The sequence below is a fragment of the Psammomys obesus genome, unplaced genomic scaffold (assembly GCF_907164565.1).
Source record: "Psammomys obesus unplaced genomic scaffold, mPsaObe1.curated_primary_1811, whole genome shotgun sequence".
Lineage (NCBI taxonomy): Eukaryota > Metazoa > Chordata > Mammalia > Rodentia > Muridae > Psammomys > Psammomys obesus.
In genome coordinates, this window is record NW_026596064.1 from 14,164,285 (window position 1) to 14,181,399 (window position 17,115).

Here is a 17,115-nt window from a genome sequence, read left to right on the forward strand (position 1 = left end):
TTCTAACTTGAACAAATTGATGAACAGTGGATGCCGGGATGCCCCTGCCTATGATGGCAAGCTATGAAGAAAGATGAAACAAACACCCTCTTACATAGTTGGAGTGAGGCTAGGTGGAAGAGGCAGGCCAAAGTTACACAGCTTGTTGCTATCAGTGAGTGGAGTTAGCTAAATTAAGGCCAGAAGGTAAGAGGCTCTGGGTGAAAGGCTCTGTGTTCCTCAGGAGAGCTGCCAGGCAGGGAGCAATATGCTATCATGTGCCATTCTGTAAATAAGTGTTCAGAGGTAGAACATGTTTCCAGTACCCCCACTCTACCCCCCAGCTCTGAGTGGCATTTGGCAACAGGGGATAGTTGTGACCACGCCAAGAAGGGTGGTGTTGACATGTGATGTGACAGGAGCAGGAGAGAGGCCGCTGCCTCCAGCGGCAGGCAAGAAGCTCAGAGCTGGCAGGTGAGTTTGCAACCTGGCTTCCACCTGTCTGCCCTGGGCTGTGGCTTTCTCCCTCCAACCCTGGGAACGGGAGACAGCAGTTGTTCCAGGAGACTGTCAGAGAGCCTGCTAGATGGCTGTGCCTAGTTCTCCCAATGCCCACCTATCTCTGAATCCTCTTGAGCCTCCAGATTCTGACTCCCCGAGCGATATCGACACTTCCTCCCAGCACAGTCTTTGAGTGGCCACAGTTGTGTCACTAAGAAAAATGACCCAAAAATAAATCTGGATGTCATAGGAGTCTCTTTCAAGGTAAAGGCTCTTACTCCCAAGAGAGCTAGCTCCCTTCTGATAGATAACTCTGACCCAAGGATGGTGTTTGTAAATTAAACTTCATCCATAGATCCCATAGGTGCGGCACTGTGTGTACACCTCATTTTCTTGGCTGCTTTTAAAATGATTTAGCTGTATTGGGCTCCTCGGTCCTCATAAAATGGACTCACTAAAGACTCACTTCATCAAATAGAGTGAAACATTACATTCTTTCAAATCCTTAAACCGGGCATTTTTTAAAATTTCTGTAATAAAGTTATACATGCAAGATGTAGACATTTAAAGAGTATAAGTCATCTTAAAACATCATGATCCCTTTATCTAAAGATCCCCCACATTGAGCTATGCTTCTTTCTAGACTCTTTTCTTTTTTGTTGGCATGTGGTTCTTGGGACTTAGTCTTGTTGCAATTAAAATGATGACACTGAGATGTTTCTATATTCCAAAACCTCTCAGGAAGAAATGGCTTTGGTGCAGTTCTTAGGCGGCTGTAATTTTGAAGTTGCATGTAGGGCACACCTCTTTGGATTGAGACAGGATAAACCTGATACTCAGCCACACTCTAAGATGTGAAAATTCAAAGATACTCACAGGTTTTGTCTTAGCATTCCCTCTCATTCCCTATTTTGAGAGGCAAAAGGGTCAGGCCCCATGGGACCAGCAGAATGACAAACCTCCCTAGGATATGGTGTCAGGCCTGTCTGCCTTGTAACCCTGACCCTCTTGGACCCCAGAAGGTTGAGAGCCTGCTGATGGTTAGGCTGGGTCCAGTCAGCACAATCCAGACCAAGGGGACAAACGGCCAAATGCACAGTGCCCCTGATCATGATGTGTGAGCTGAGACAGACAGCCCCAGGCTGTGCCCCCTGTATCCAGGGACAGATGGCCTCCCACTTATCATCTCTGAGGTCCCTTCCTGCTAGAAATCCTCTGGTCTCTGCCTCCACCAGAAACCGTCTGGACTGTACCCAGTGCCTTCAGCACCCATGGCTGATGAAAGACACCAAGAACATGGAGGCCAAGAAGCTGTCTAAGGACCGGATGAAGAAGTACATGGCACGAAGGAAGTGGCAGGTAATATAGCCTCAGCATCTAGGATGCTGCTCTTCATGTTAGTTTTATTCAGGCCCAGTTATCCCTAACTTCATTCCAAGAAAGTTTGAATTTGTTTCTGAAATGACCTATGTAGATAGCTGATTAAGGCGATGAGTTACATCCTTGATCACAAAGTCCTTCGCTCAGAGAAAACTCCAATCCAACTCAGCTTTGTCTCCTGGGGCGCAGTGGCCTTGTCCAGCCTGCTCCCCTCTTCCTGGTCATGTTTTCCTGGCTAGAGATGAACAGCATGACCTTGAAGTTTATCTGGCAGTCCTGGAGAAGCTGAGCTCCTAGCGGGTAGTATGATGGTCACGTACTGGCTTATGAGATGGGGAAGGAGGGTGTATGCACCAAGGAGGAAACAGTGGTAACTTTAAGCAAAGTAGTTAGTTTTGCTGTGGATTCGTGTCAAATGGGAGTAACACTAGTACCAAAAATTGTGGAAAACAATAAGACAAAATTCGAAGGTTTTTAGGATAGTACTTGGAGCACTGTGACATTCTGCAATCCTATCTGTGGTTAATATGAAGGCTGGCCATAGATCAGACTTTATTCAAAGATTTCCTGTATGCGTTGGTTTCTTTTCTGTTTGCTGTGATAAAACATCCTTAAAGGGAGAAAGGATTACTTGTGGCTCAGAGTTTGAGACATGGTCTATTATGGTGAAGAAGTCATGGTGTCAGGAGATTGGGGCTGCCAACCACATTGTATCTGCAATGGTGAAATGGACCAGGGAACAGCCATCTTACTTTCTCTTTATTCAGTCTAGGACCCCACAGTGAGTAGATCTCCTCACAATTAGCCTAATCTAGATAATCCCTTATATCCAAGTCCAGAGTCAAACCTAATGCAGAGAGTCCCTCACTAGTGTGCCCAGAGGCTGTTCTCCTACTTCTAGATCTTACAACTTAACACTAAGTACTAAACATCACATCTGTGCCTGTGAGATACTTTTACATCTTACCGTTGTAGCTATTATTGTCCCCACTTCACAGACAAACCAAGGAAGAGAGTAGATGAGGGGAAGTCATCCAGGCTCACAGGGCTCAGTGGAAAAAGCCAGGTATCAAGCCTAGAGCCTCACTCCAAAGTACACAGCCTTACCAAAGACAGAAGTGACCGAAATACCCCTAATAACAAGATGGCATCACTGTCACCTGAACCCTAGAGCACTTATTCCCTTCTCCATCTGCTTGACTCTTTTTTTCATCGCAGTCTGAATTGTAAAATACCTGGTCTTCTGGAGAGGACATGGTTTCCACACCCAAGCCACATACAGTGCTGTGAGAAACCAAAGCAAATGTCACATAAAAGGATGCTGACGCACCAGGAGTCTCAAATGATCGGTGTGGCTCCATGACCGTGTATGTGAGTGTGGATGGCGCGGGGGCCACTCCACCAGAGCTGACACGGGAAGAAGAGCCTTTATGAGAAGGAGCTGGGAATTTGGTAGGGACCATAGTTAAAGTCTGTAGGGAAGGGAGCAACTGCATGGGTACAGGAAGTGGCAGGCGGACAGGGATCACCTTGGAACTACATAGGACCTATCATAAAGCAGAGCCTCTAGCTGCAGGTCCAGTCCTAGAAGACTGAGACTTTGCCAGCGTGATGGGGAAAGGAGTCCACGGAACACGGACCCACACACGTGACTACACCACAGTTCCCTTAGAAGACACAACTTCACACAGGGGTAAAGAGCTGAAGAAAGTGCCTGCAGCTCAAGGGCTTATGGGCCTGGCATCCTGAGCACATGCTGCCAGGGCCCTGCTGCAAGGAGGTCAGTTCTTGGTTGAAGAGACTGGGCTGATCTCCTGACTCCCTCGAATGTAAGGTAGGTTGGAACAGCTGCTTCACTTACCTCCTGGGCCTTTCCGGTCAGAGTAGGAAGTATACTAAAAATATTTTTTTAAGGTAACTACAAAATCAAAGTTGTCTTTGTTGATGATCCTCTGACTATCAGCTATCAGAGAATTCTTCTGGAAAGACAGGAAGAGACGACTAGCCTTCAGAGAAGCAGGTCTAACTGGATCTTCTTGCATGAGGCACTGGTTAAGAGCTGTCCTGCAAATGGCTCCAAGTCAAGAAGTTGCTAAGCCCAGGGCATGGGCACGGAGAAGAGCTGTGGGTGTGAGAGAGAGAAAGGCCCCATCTCTGTAGTCAAGGAACCACATTGGTTCTTTACTGGCCACAGGACTTTCTAGAAGGTCAGGGATCAAATTTAGAAAAAGAACCTTATTTCCCCATTGAAGTGAAAACATTCAGAAGTGACTTTTCTGCAAAACTGCACACAAAAATTTAGTCCACAAAAATCTCACTCGACATGAATGTCCTGGGTGTAATTTTCCTGGGAACAATTCAGCTATGTTGACCTGCTGTTTAGTTGCTTCCCTAGGGAAATATTTTCCACATTTAAATTCCAGTTCCAGAACACTGGCTCCCCTGGAAATAGGGGGCTCTGTCTCAGAGTAGCCAAGGGGATATGTGGCAGGGTGGAGAGAAATAGGAGTGGGCTGTACAAGGATAGACAGTGAGGGGCACACATGGCCATGCTAACTCCAGAAGGGACCTTTTAGCTATTCTGTTCTGACATAAGGCTCCAAACACAGAGAACTAACCTGATAACAAATCTCTCCGTGCAAGGCTAGGCGGGGCCTCGGTATCATCGACCTTTAGGTAAAGTTATTCCGAAAGAAGACATATTTTCAATTCATCCTGAAACACTAGTGCAAAGCCATGTTCCTGAAGTGTAGCAACTGGGGAAGGCTGGGCAGGTTAGCAAGACTCCCGTCTGCAAACCAGATGTGAAAGACTAGGTGTGGGAGGGGGAGAAAAAAGAAATGAAGAGTGGAAATTAAAAGCCTAAAGTTAGCTCCATTTATTTTCCTAGAAACCACAGAGCCCCCAGCAATGTGAATAAAAATAACAGGGGATAAAATATTAAGAGTCCACTATAAACACACACACGCACACATGCACACACACAGAGACTGCTCATGGCCATCATACACTTGTCAGTCAGTCATCCTGAGGCTGCTTGGAAGATGCGTGTGGGCTGGTGCTTAGGGGACCATCTTGCCTCAATTTGCCAGGCATTGCTTGGCTTTTTGCTCTGAAAGACCTAATCCTGGGAGGCAAACAGTCCTGGGACAACGGTCCTGGTCATCCTAGCTGGCTCTCCAAGAGCTGGGGAACTGGAACTATATTCGGGAGGCCTGGGCAGACATTGCCTGACAGGATCACAGCCTTAGCCAAGCTTGTCCCCCAACAAAGAAAGTAACCTTTCACTAAACAGGCTCAAGGACTGAAACCTGGCCCTGTTTATTTTTGTTCCAAAATTTCCAAAGGTCTCTGTGAAGCTGCCTTTAGTTCTCAACTCAGAAACACGCAACTGGACTGGACAGTTCTGACAGCTCCTTACTGTCTGTTTTCAGAAAGAACTCTGATGTCAACTTTTATTTATTAATTTTCCTTACTAAGCACTTGCAAATATCCCCACTTAAGAAATTAAATGAATACCTACGCCTGCTGGCAGGCAACTTCTCGACGTGACAATGATCCTAATGCATTTGCTGCTCCCTCTGAAATCCTGAACTTTTGTTTGCCTCTTCCTGCTGAGTTCACATTAGTAATCTGGTTACAAAATAAAACCAAGAAAGAAAGGCATCACCTCTCCACAGCATGCAGTGAGCAGAGTACTGATCAGTCCCGCAGCACATGTCTGGAACCAGGGAGCCTGTGGACTCAAGGCAGAGTATGGGGGTCCTGCTATACATTTCTGAGCAGGAATCAAAAGTCCTTTGGAAAAAACTAGAGCTGTGAGGAAATTAAAATCTTGATTCTGGTGCTGGAGAGATGGCTCTGTGGTTAGGAGCACTGTCTGCTCTTCCAAAGGTCCTGATTGCAATTCCCAACACCCACATGATGGCTCACAACCGTCTATACTGTGATCTGGTGCCCTCTTCTGGTGTGCAAGTGAACATGAAGATAAAGCCCTCATATACATAAAAATAAACAAATATTTTAAAAGTCTTGATGCTATATAAAATCCAGCTACCAAGCCTCAGAGAAGAGAGACCTAACTTGGACAAGGTCACAGAGTACTGAGTGCTTCCTTGTTGGGAAGGAACCCTCTGGGTTTGACTGTGAGCCCAGAACAAGCCAGTATATGCTGAGAAGAGGGACGGTCAGCTGACAAGGGAAGATCAGCTGATTAGGAAGTGAGCTGCTAGGTGTTCCACTGGGACCGATGCCATCTTATCAGTTCCCAGGACAAGACAGGTCCCCATGAGGAAAGGTGGATGTCTCGCCCTACAACTGGCAAAGCAAGCAACCAGCCAGCCCACCCTACCTGGAGCCCCCTGGGTTCTGTTCACTGTGCCAGCAGAGAGCCACGAGCAGGCCTCCCTTCACAGTGCCTTGGGCAAGAGGAGGGCGATGGCCAGATATCAGAGCTAGTTTGAGTGTTTGCGCAAAGTGCACAGAAATAGGTTGCAACAAGGAGGGCAGAGGGCAGGATAGAGAAGCAGCTATGACTGCAACAGCGGGTCTCCGCTTAAGGTGCACACACAGGCACATGCTCGCAAGCGCAGACACACATGCTCTTGTATGATTCCTCAACATTCTGAAATTCTTCACTTTTGAAATGATCAGTCTCTTTTTGCTAAAAACACTGGCTTTCCAAACAGTATTGTGGGGCTTCATCAAAACTCATAGGTATGTATGTAAAATTAATTCAGGAGCAAAGAGGTTTTGCTAGCACAGTATGAGGTCCCCAGAATGAGGGCAAGGCATCTGTCCATGAGGAGGCTGTTTCCTTCTTTGCTCAGACAAGAAGCCAGTCTGAGGTGAAGTTGGCTTCATGGGTGCAAGTCTCTGGTTGCTGAAGAGACTCGGGTTATCCTAGCTGTTGCTACTGATCTTCGGAAATGGCTGAGAAACTACTGGATGATAAGAAACCATCATGGAGCAAGCATCTCTTGCTACAAATCCTGTGCTTGGTGGAATTTTCACACTGCACAGATACTATGTGACAAATTCTGATGCTGTTCAGCAGAAATTCCACCTTCTCCCAAGTGGCCCATTTGAGTGTCTCAGACACCAGAGTGGCCGCTAGGGAGGAACGGTTCCACTGTGCAACCACAGGCTTGTGCTGGGGCCAGCTTGGGTGTTTCCTCAAATCTCTAAAGTATCCTAATCATAAATAAAGCTAAATGGGACCTTGGAGACCATCTTGCCAAACCCCTTCCTTGTTCACAGAAGGAAACTGAAGCCTACAGAGGTCAAGTGGCTTGCCCAAGGTCAACAAAATGCTGCTTCATTTTTCTGGACCCGTGGGGTCTGTAGTAACTATCTCTGAGTAGTTGAAATCCTTCTGCAGGCATTGTTTTATGAGGAACAGCCCCACTGGGCCCAGTCAGCAATAAGTCTTTGGAGCTGTCTCAGGCTGCAGTTGCTTTATATAAACTATCCCTTTTATGGGAGTTGAAGCACAGTATGAAAAGAGTTTTTGTCTCATGTTGACCTTGTTTAGTCACATTAACGCGCACATCAGTTCCAGGACCCATTCCATTCTCCGAACATCTTCGGACACGCTGACAGTGTGAGCAGAGCTAGGCTGGGCTTACTCCACAGGCCCTGCATCCAGCTGCTGCTACTCCCAGCCCGGGCTCTCCACCTCTGATCAGAACTTGCCCACTGGAACCAGGGACACTGCCTGAGTCCAACCTCCGTGTCTATTTTCCAGAAAACGGGCAATGCTGTGAGAGCCATTGGAAGACTGTCCTCTATGGCAATGATATCAGGGCTCAGTGGTAGGAAATCCTCGACAGGATCACCGACCAGCCCCATCAATGCAGAGAAACTAGAGTCTGAAGGTAAGGGGGCACGGTGTTCCACCCGCGAGAGGGAAAGAGTTGCTGGGAAAGGAGCATTTTAAGAATCTAGGGTTTAGTTTGGGTTTTTAATACGCTCTATAGTGACAAGTTCAAAAGGACTTTTGGGGTTTCCCTGACAACTATTAACTCTAGTAATTATTCTTTAATTGTTAACTATTTTCAGAGGAAAGGCTATTATTTGTTTGATGGAACTAGATGATCGGCTTCCTTTGCCCACATTTTGTGGAAGACTTGAGAAAGGCTTTATTAAGAGCTTTCTTTTTTTATTATAAAAATGAGAATTTTTTTTGTATACTGATAGACAAGAATAAATAAAATAAAATCACATATGCTTACATAATATTTTAAAAATATCTTTTCAATTTCCGCTGCCTTATGCTTTTGTTTTAAAGAAAAATTAACTCATACAGGCCAGATTCCATGACAGCAATGTGCCACTGAAACATGTGTGACCTGGGCTGATGGGTCAGTAGGCCCCTCCCAGAACTGATGGAGAGAGCTGCTTGCTACTACTTGCAGGAGCTACCCCGGCCATCTCCACAGTGAAGGCCCTGGCCTCTTGGTACTTTAAACATGCATGAGGATGCCCTCATGTTCTTGAGCCATATACCACCCATACCCACTGTGAGGGAGCTTCTGCTACCCACAGGTGGGAAACTGAGTCTAGAATTGTTTTGTGCACAAGGTAGGGCAGCTGGCTGCTCTGGAACATTCTCCTAGCTGCAGCATTTCTGTTGCTCCTCTGGGTGAGCCAGAAATAGTCTAAAGGGACAGGGAAAGACACAGAACCTCCTCCAAGGCTTGGTTTTGTTTTGTTTTTGTTTTTGTTTTTTCCTGGACCTATCTTACACCCTAGTCTGCAGCTGTGTACCTTGAAGGCTATATAGGTGGGGCAAAGAGAGCTCTGGAGAGTTACAGTTGTTTTGCAGCTTTCTCAGAAGCTGGTGACGGGCCTGCCACAAAATGAAGACCAAGGGTACCAAGACCAGAAAAGTGGTGGATTCTGTCCTTCTCACACCCTCAACCAAGTCCGGAAGACCATGAAGTTCAGCCAAAAATCCTTGTTAAAGATGACTTTCTTTTTCAGTGTGTCAGCATCAGGGAAGGGGGAGGCTGAGCAGTTCCCTCTTTTGGGCACAGTGCTCTCTGCTGCCAAAAAGCACTTGGCAGGGAGCCAGTTCATCTCAGGAGAAAGTCGCGCTATGACTCACTTCCCGAAGCTGCACTGTTCGCTAAATTCCAGCAACTTTAAAAGAGAAAGAAAGAAAGGGAGAGGCAGACAGACAGACAGACCTTTTAAGTCCAATGAGAGAACAGGAATAAAGAAATGACCTTTTGATCTTCTAGAAGATGTCTCCCAGGCTTTCCTCGAGGCCGTTGCTGAGGAGAAGCCCCATGTAAAGCCCTATTTCTCTAAGACCATTCGGGATCTGGAAGTCGTGGAGGGAAGTGCTGCTAGATTTGACTGCAAGATTGAAGGTAAGCTGTGGCCCGTCCCTCCTTGCTATACATGGGGATGGCTACACATGGAACCCTGGGTAAGATGTCAGGCCTGCACTGCCCTGAGTGATGGGAATAGCCAAACCCAAAGCAACACTGGTCCAAAAGGGCCAGTTTCTGCTCGTCCAACCTCCTGAGGGCTAGTGCTACTCAGTGACTTCCCCACAGGCCAGTTCACTAGACCTATATTTATATGAGCTACCATGGACCTCCTTAGTTGTAGGACACACATAACAGGAACTTTGCAAACCACTGAGAAGCTTTCAGGTTGCCCGTAAGAGGCTCTGGAAGGACAGTTGGCACAAAAGTCTGACGGCTGGTGTCAGCCAGCTCAAGTGCTTGTCATCACGATGTGTGACCTTGGTTGGTAATCAATGCAGCTGAGTGGAGGCCACTCATTTGTTCAATGATACCCAACATCTGGAGTGGCCCTAGGGGTCCTGTGGGGCCACATGTGTGAAAGTAAAGACCTGGTAACTCTTTGAAGAGGTTTCGGAGCTAAGAGGAAAATGGTAGGTTGGTAAGAACAAGGGAGAAGGTGCGCAGGAGTGTGTCATAAGGAGAGTCGGGACCCCCTCCTAGTGTGTGCTCTGCTCCTTGTTTGATGTCTCCACACTCTTGTGTAGGGTCTCTGTTCCTAGGAGTGATGCATCCACATAGCAGTGAGTGATCCAAGAACAGCGACCTTAGGGATCAAAGAACAGGACCCAAGAAATGCACAAGGCTGGTGACAAGGGCCTTTCTGTTCCAACAGATTGCAACATTCTAAAAAGATATGGGGCAGGATGAGACGGGCCTCTCAGCTTCAAGGCTGTGCGCATGTGTGCCAACAAAGCAGAGGGTTATCTCCCATTGCGGTCTGACCAAGCCTGAAACCTCACTAAGCAGCCTGCACGAGGTCACACCGCCCAGCGTGGCAGCCAGAGCGAGCCATGTCTTGTGCTTTTGTGACTCCCCAGTACTGGGACTCTCTGTGCCTTTTGAGTAAAGTAACCTGATATTAGGTTTCCTTTCATCATCTTCTTTAAAAAAAAAAAAAAAAAAGGATGTTTTTATAACAAAGAAAAGGGAGAGCAGCCGATTCAGGAAAGGCTCTAACATGAAATTATTACATAGCTGAGTGGTAGAGAGAGCAGTTGCCTGGCATGTGTGAGGCCCTGAGTCCAGTCACCTATACCACACACACACACACACACACACACACACACACACACACACAAAAGCGCATATACACACACACTGACTAGCATGAGAGTTTTTTAGGAGTGAGGGCTTGTTGGCCTGCCATGGTCAGGCCTTGAGGTAAGAGAACTTAGGAGCATGGTGAGAACGTTTAAGAGAGCTGCTTAAAGTAAAAGAGTGTGAGGGACAGTTGTCATGCACAGTGTGGGTGTGGGTGGAGGTGGCAAAATGCCAGAGGCCTCTCCTGAGCAAAAGAAACACTAGACTTTTAGAAGTTCTGTGAGGCTGGCGGGAGGTTCTGCACCGTGCCTGGTCCTGTCAATGTGACTTCCATACTTGAAGCCAGTTACTCCGTATGAGCATTCATTTCTCCTGTGGCTTCCAGGGGAGGGGATACAAGGCCAAAGCACAGCACAACTTAATTTAGAGTGCGTGCGTGCGTGCGTGTGTGTGTGTGTGTGCGTGCGTGTGTGTGTGTGTGTGTGTGTGTGTGTGTGTGTCACTGCAATCAGCATCTTAAAGTTGCAAGCCCATGGTCTCAGGGATCTCACAGGTCTCCAGTGGTGATGAGCAGGTCCTGGCCCTGAGGATTCCGCTGAAAGCACTGGAGCAAGGCCAGTCACAGAGACCTTCGCTGTTGTCACTGGGTCTCCTGAGGTTTTTTTTTTTCCCCTTTGAAATTTGGAATGTGGAAATTTGAAATCATGACAGCGTGGTTATCATCTGTTGTTCTTTTCTCTTTGAAATGATCTCCTTGGTATTTGCATAACTTGTGACTATAACCCTGATGCAAAACTAAAGCATATGGACGCTGTTCTGATAAAAACAAAATGACACTTGAAAAGAACACTAGAATTTTTGAGCTATGTGTATAATTTTTATACTGCCAGGGGCTACAGTTTTCTTCATCTAAGAATACCTCTACAAAATTTAGAAACAAGACATTGTAATACATTGCATATTTAAAGATACACATAAGCAAAGTTGGTGGCTGATGTTTACACACAATTCTAAAATATATAACGCACATACATATATATATATATATACATACATATATGTACATGTTTTTATTCCATATATTTTTAACACTGACCTCTATAGAGTTTGTAACATAAAAACAACCAATGGGACTCATCCCTAGAAACAGACAAACAAATTACCTGCGCAGGGATCAGAATAAGATAGGTTTCTTTTTCTCAGAAATCTTGCCAGTTCCTCAGCCTGTTGTTTTATATACACATTAACTGCTGTATGCAGTTAATATTTGTATATCATAAATTAATCCATTCTAGGTTTACAAGTAAACTATTTTCCCAAATCCTATCATGGAACAACTTATCACAACTCAATTTTAGAATTTATGCAACTCCAAAAAGACCTCTTGAACCTGTTTTGTTTTGCCTTCTTAACTTTTAACTCAAATTTAAGCTAAGCTTGTATATGTTTAATTTTAACACATTTTCCTTTCATCAAGAAGCTGTCTAGCCTTAGTTGTTAGAATTTGGACTGTCTTTCTGGAGTGCCCCGTATGACGTCATCTGACAGTAAGGCATTGTAAGTGTCACTGACAATTCACGGTGCACACCTGTGATCTCAGCACTCAAAAGGCAGAGGCAGGGGGGCGGAACGTTGGAAACTAACCTGGGCTTCATACCAAGACCCTGTCTCAAACAAAAACAAACTTAGACTATTCTATTTGAGGTTTCAGAAATGAGTCTTTGCAACATATGTCTGTGCTCTAGCATAAATATGGAAATATATCCTAGGAGCCACCATCGTGTTTTAACCAACAGAGGCAGCTTCAGAGCCACTTGACTGAGTTAATAAGAGTTTCGGATTACAGATTCTGCAATTTGTGTTCTCTCCCTGGGATGCAGGGTACCCGGACCCTGAGGTTGTCTGGTTCAAGGATGACCAGTCAATCAGGGAGTCCCGCCACTTCCAGATAGACTATGATGAAGACGGAAACTGCTCTCTAATCATCAGCGATGTCTGTGGGGACGATGATGCCAAGTACACCTGCAAGGCCGTCAACAGCCTCGGGGAGGCCACCTGCACTGCAGAGCTCATCGTGGAGACCATGGAGGAGGGGGAGGGGGAAGGGGGAGAGGAAGAGGAGGAGGAGGAGGAGGAGGAGGAGTGAAGCAAAGCCAAACAGAGGCAGTTACTAGGTCATTTTAAAAGGACTAATTCCTTAAAGCTCAAAAAAACCCAAGCTAGAAAAGGCACCTAGTGTGGTAGATTATCTAGTTAGGCCATTTAGAGGTTGTTCTGCCGACAACAGCGGTTGATACCTAGCAGTGTTATTGACGGGCATTAATTTGAATTAGATAGCACCTTAAAACCCTAGTGCAGCTAGTTTCCATTTGGGGGAAATCACCAGCAACTTGTCTAATCGATTTGATTTTAAAGAGAAAATAGCTAAGAGAAATATTTACCCAGAAGAAGTCAGACATTAACTGAATGTACCCTGAAAAATAAAGCCCCCATCAGGGCTCATCCTGTTGCAGCTCAGCCCGGCTTCCCTGCAGATAGACTGTCTTCTCCGCAACCCCCCCCCCCAACCCAGAGAACCAGTCTTGTCCCATCCTGCCGTGTCTCATTCTGACGCAGGAGGCATTCTGCCTTCCTACACTTGCAATCCCCCCCCCCCCGGTTTCTCTCCCTATTCCACCTGCCGGCTCTCCTGGCTCTAAACCTGGCATGAGTTGCAGCAATGAGGACATTAATTATGTTTCCTTCATCCTGAAAACAGGTTCCCTGCTCATGGATGACTCTGGCTTCCTGGGGGAGGAAATCTCTCCTCTGAAATCCTTAGGAAACTAAATTTACTCTAATTTCTGAGCGTCTGGCAGTTTCAGACATTTGCATGAGAATCCATGAAGAAAACAGAATATCCTTGCCGATGTGGTTTTTTTTCCCCCTTAAATCATGATGCATATTTGTGCCATTAACAAACTGTCAGTCTGCGTATGCAGTAAAGATCTGTGCATCTGGACGTAGAAAGACCAGTTTGCTGAAATGCTGGTTTTAATTATTTATTGGGCACTATGAAACTGATTTCAAGTGGTGAGCAACCGTAGAACTCAGTGTGCGTGGCTGTCTCCTTCTAGACAGTCTGAGTTTAATACATCTTCATTCTCGACACTCTTCAAAGACCTTGGCCTGCCTTCTGGGGTCCACCCTTATTTTCTTTCTTCAATGTGCATTTGCTTTGTCTCCAACCTTGAGCTATATTCTTAAACTTGATCAGTGCACACAGACTTGCATCCTTAGCAATTTTTACTTTCTTTCACTTCATTGGCACTTAATTTTTTTCCCTTGTAAAACTTTTTGAAGGTCATAAACAAAGACCATAAACTGATATCCTAGTACGTTTCCTCTGTGTGTATGTGTATGTAACATTCCAAATACTATTTTCTTTTCCACTGTTTGTAAAGTGCATCAAATTAATTATTTTAAAGGATATTTAGTAGTTCCTTAAAAAAATCAATTTTAAATTACTTCTGTGCAATCCTACACAGTACCAACATTAGAAATTTGATATTTTTTAGTCTTCTTATCCATCCTACTTTAGCTGCTAAATTGCCAGTACTTTTCATTTTTTGCTTCTTAAGCAGTTACAGTATCTTTCATTATAGCCACAGTATTGCCACGGTTTATTATAATAAAGGGGTTTTAACTTGATTTAGAGCATTCAAAGTGTTTTTCATCACTTTTGTGTTTATATTATAATCTTCGTGTGTATGTCGTGTTTATGTGTGCATGGGTGGTTATACATGTGTTTATAGGTTAATGCCTTCTTGGGATTGTGTTAATGTTCTCTCAATTTATTATGCCATACAAATGGTGACCGAGAATGCTACGACTGTAGTTAGCTCACAATTTTTAAATAAAGGATACCACAGTGCATGGTGTTTGTTCAATCTTGGTAGACTTCTCTTTTTTTCCATCACTAACTGAAGAGTCTGTGGATTCATGGTGGTGATTACAGCCAAGCACTGTGCTCATAACTGTGAAGAACTGGCTTATAGAGCCGGGGGACATCTCATCTGGTAAAGTGCTTGCACAGAATTGAGTTGAGATCTTTGGCACCTGTGTCAAAGCCAGGTTCAGCAACGGGCAGGTTAAGGCAGAGACAGGAACCTTGCTGGTTAGCCAGCCTAGCCAATCAGTGAGCTCTTCAAAATAAAATAAAAAACAGGATGGAGAGCAATTAAAGTAGACAGTGGACATCAACCTATGGCTGGCACACAAACACACACACATGAATTGGCTTACACAGTTGTGCTTGATCTAGGACCAAAATTAAGATAGCTCTTGGGTTTTTTGTTTTTGTTTTTTGTTTTGTGGTTGTTTTGGTTTGCTTTGGTTTTTGGTTTTTTGAGACAGGGTTTCTCTGTGTAGCCTTGGCTGTCCTAGACTCGCTTTGTAGACCAGGCTGGCCTCAAACTCACAGAGATCTTCCTGCCTCTGCCTCCTGAGTGCTGGGATTACGAGCATGCACCACCACACCTGGCTGATAGCTCTTGTTCTTACAGATGACATAATTTACACATTTAGTTCAAAGTCTCAAGCAGAAGTTTTGTGTCACCTCATTAGGAAGGATTTTAGTTTTAGAACTGCTGCTTGTTTGGGATTTTTAACAGTAAGTCTTACCTATAGTTTAAGTTCTCTCACATTGCAGAATAGTCTTCATATTAGAGGCTATGTCCCTGTGAGTTTCTGTGAGACCTCTGATAAATTTTCACATGATACCATTTGACTCTGTTGAACTAAGTTTTCCTCTTTTATAACTGAAGAAGAGGGCTACAAGTTAAGTCATCTTGCGCAGTCACATTGATGTCTGTTAGGCAGACGTCATGATCTCCAGTTAGGAGTTAGGTTGCTCTAGGGTAGCGGTTCTCAACATTCCTAATGCTGCAACCCTCTAATACAGTTCTCATGTTGTAGTGACCCCAACCATAAAATTAATTTCATTGCTACTTCATAACTGTAATTTTGCTGCTGTCATGAATTGTAATGTAAATATCTGTGATCTCCATAGGGGTCGAGACCCATGGATTGCAGCCTTGTTTCAGGGGTATGTTAGCAAAAGATATTCCCAAATTAAGTTCATCAAACATTCATTAGCAAATAATCATACTGTCAGTTGGCGTGGTGGCCTATACCTTTAATCCCAGCACTCAGGAAGCATAGGCAGGCAGATCTCTATGAGTTTGAGGCCAGTCAGTCCAGCCAGGACTACATAGGAGACCCTTTCTCAAAAAGCAAACAAATAATAATCATACAGTCTCTAGAAAGTTTCTTGCGTGTTCACTCGTAACTTCAGGGATCCTCTCTGCAGTCACTCTTTAAAGGCAAATGCTTGCAAGATACTCAGATAGGACTTAACTGGTCAGTCAGACAAGTGGAACTATTTTCCACATGGACTATCCTAAGAACTTACCGGTCTGACTCACCCACACATCCTACTCCTTCTAGAAAAGCTGCTACTTGCTATTGTTGACAGCTTGTATCTCTGTTTCACCATTTAGTAAATTAACACAATAATAGCTCCTCATTCATGAGCTGATGTAAAGAGTAACTGAGCTCATGCACAGTCCCTGAGTCTGTGAAAGCCCCTGTGCTGGCACACGGGTTTATGCCAGGAGCCCTCTCCACCCTGAGGGATCTGATTGTATACCCGTGGAAACAAAATGAATATTTGAAAAGCTATGAAAGGTAGAAATATTATATATATACACACATACATACATATGTATACGTATATTCTGCCCCAAGGAAGGATCTTATGACATTAAAATCCCCTTAAGAAGAAGCATTGACTTTACCTATAGTGCCGGCTAGTTTTATGTCAGCTGGACACAAGCTTCAGTCATCAGAGAGGAGGGAGCCCCAGCTGAGAAAATTCCCATACAATCCAGCCCATAGAGCATTTTCTTTTTTAAATTTATTTTATTTGACGTGCATTAGTGTGAAGGTGTCAGATACCTTGGAATTGGGGTTACAGCCAGCTGTGAGCTGCCATGTAGGTGCTGGGAATTGACCCCGGGTCCTTCGGAAGAGCAGACTGTGCCCCTAACCACTGAGCAATCTGTCCAGCCTGGAGCATTTTCTTAATTAGTGATTGATGTGGAGGAGCCCGGCCTGTTGTGGATGGTGCACCCCTGGGCAGTGGTTCTGGGTTCTAAAATCAAGCAAGCTGAGCAAGCCACTGAGCAGCATTCCTCCATGGCTTCCGCTCCTGCCTCCACATTCTGCTTGAGTTCCCGCCCTCACTGCTTTTGATGATGAGCTGTGAGTGAAATAAACTCTTCCTTCCGCAAGTTGCTTTTGGTCACAGTGCTTCATTGCAGCGATAGTAACTCTTGTTAGGTTCCTACCGGCTGCAGGGCATGGCTGGCATTCCCTGCCCTCTACCCCTTTCTCTCCTCCTCCTCTTTCCCTCCTCTGTGTCTTCTCCTCTCTCTCTCTGAGTGAACCTCTTCCCTCTCTCCCTTTCCCTACCCCTCCCATTCTGCTTCCAGTAAACCTACATTTATTTAATATAGCTTCATCTCGCCATTAGCTCGTTCTCTTTTATTTAATCAATTAACCCTGACTAAGACACCTATGCAACTGCATAAAAATAACTTCTAGGAGTAAGTGATGCTCCAACTGCTCTATTGAA

General features: G+C 45.1%; 1 protein-coding gene across 4 annotated transcripts in view; it reads left to right on the forward strand.

Annotated features, from left to right (window-relative positions):
- The window catches only part of Mylk (myosin light chain kinase), a 178,098-nt gene extending 163,730 nt beyond the window's left edge, over positions 1–14,368 (forward strand). For 3 of the 4 annotated variants that reach the window (XM_055624905.1, XM_055624908.1, XM_055624907.1), the window contains 4 exons: positions 1,716–1,839; positions 7,607–7,736; positions 9,105–9,236; positions 12,320–14,368. In XM_055624905.1, coding sequence (XP_055480880.1) covers positions 1,716–1,839; positions 7,607–7,736; positions 9,105–9,236; positions 12,320–12,585 — 652 coding nt within the window. In that variant the 3' untranslated portion in view covers positions 12,586–14,368. The remainder of the gene's footprint in view (positions 1–1,715; positions 1,840–7,606; positions 7,737–9,104; positions 9,237–12,319) is intronic. The other variant, XM_055624906.1, reaches the window with a different exon arrangement.
- The last annotated feature ends 2,747 nt before the right edge of the window (positions 14,369–17,115 follow it).